This window comes from Austrofundulus limnaeus, unplaced genomic scaffold, assembly GCF_001266775.1.
Source record: "Austrofundulus limnaeus strain Quisiro unplaced genomic scaffold, Austrofundulus_limnaeus-1.0 Scaffold389, whole genome shotgun sequence".
Classification (NCBI taxonomy): domain Eukaryota; kingdom Metazoa; phylum Chordata; class Actinopteri; order Cyprinodontiformes; family Rivulidae; genus Austrofundulus; species Austrofundulus limnaeus.
This window is the reverse complement of record NW_013952791.1, coordinates 438,383-439,839: the sequence shown is the minus strand read 5'-3', so window position 1 is coordinate 439,839 and position 1,457 is coordinate 438,383. Positions and strand designations below refer to the sequence as shown.

The 1,457-nt window shown below is 36.5% G+C and overlaps 1 protein-coding gene across 1 annotated transcript in view; it reads left to right on the top strand.

Annotated features, from left to right (window-relative positions):
* The window catches only part of usp36 (ubiquitin specific peptidase 36), a gene marked incomplete in the record, with an annotated part of 16,622 nt that overhangs the window by 9,503 nt on the left and 5,662 nt on the right, over window positions 1–1,457 (top strand). The window contains 2 exon segments of the mRNA XM_014023756.1: window positions 861–972; window positions 1,058–1,198. Of these exon segments, the coding sequence (XP_013879210.1) occupies window positions 861–972; window positions 1,058–1,198 (253 nt within the window).

Below are 1,457 nucleotides of genomic sequence, written 5' to 3'. Positions count from 1 at the left end.
GATGGATGGATGGATGGATGGATGGATGGATGCTGAATTTGAGATTTTCATTTGTTGTCATTTGTAATCATCAAAATTAAACGAAATAAACATTTGAAATATATGAGTTTGTATGTAATGTATGAATATAATATACAAGTTTCACTTTTTAAATGGAAWTACTGAAATAAATCTACTTTTTCATGATATTCTAATTTTATGACCAGCACCTGTATTGTAAATAAATTTAATTATTGTATTTCTGCGTATAATGCCAAAAAAATTGTTCATAAAGCTGTGGGGTCATATTATACATGCAAGTAAATGTTGACATTTTTTTTTTCATCATGTACTATCGYAATAAATTGCTCATTGAGCTGACGAGCAGACAAACTAACAAGCGGCTCCTGCTGTTAAACCTGACCTTTTTAGCAACATGCAGAATTTCACACTGTTCCTCAGAAGCCTTTGCTCCGCAGTGACAAACGCCCACACAGGGTACACAGCAAAGGCTAAAACATCCTGAAGTCTGTATGACATTAGGGGTAGTATTCCTCACGAGGATTAGATATTTATGCTTTTAAGCTCAAAATCAGAGGGTCGTATTAGACTCGCGATTGCATTATTCACGCATAAATACTGTATTTTGAAAACCGTTCCTTTTGGCGATGCCATCACGTTTTTCCAATTTTCATCTTCCAGCAAGCTGCAAACATTGTGCGAGCCCTGGAGCTGTTTGTTAAACCAGATGTTTTGAGCGGAGAGAATGCCTACATGTGTGCAAAGTGAGTTTTCGTTTTATCATCATCAGACAGCGTCCAGGAAAATCTGCAGGATTCAAAGAGTTTCAGTTGTGAATAATATGAATTATTGTTCTTCAGGTGCAAAAAGAAAGTGCCGGCCACCAAACGGTTCACAGTCCATCGAACCTCTAACGTGCTGACGCTTTCACTGAAACGGTTTGCCAACTTTAGCGGAGGAAAAATAACAAAGGTTCGATTTTTATAATATTGATTGTTTTCAAGCAGATGTCTTTTTTTCATTTATATTAATTCTGACGTTTTTTTTTTTTAAATAGGATGTTGGTTACCCAGAGTTTCTGAACATCCGCCCCTACATGTCCCAGAGCTCAGGTGACCCTGTCATGTATGGCCTTTATGCTGTCCTGGTGCACTCTGGTTACAGCTGTCATGCTGGCCACTACTACTGCTACGTCAAGGTAGGCCTGCCAGCATATTCGTTAGCGTTTCTTTTAAAATATCAAGTTAACATATGTGACCCATCACATCCAAACGAGGATTAAGTCCAAAAGTGGAATGTGGAGAAACAGGCAGATATAGGGTTTTGTTTAAATGTGTGCAAAAATTGCATTTTGTCAAAATATAATGAAAAAAATGCATTGTCATTTGAATGAATTGTCTGAAATATAATCCTAAAAAAAAATTTAAAGCATTTTTTTGAGCAGTAGCAACAAAAAA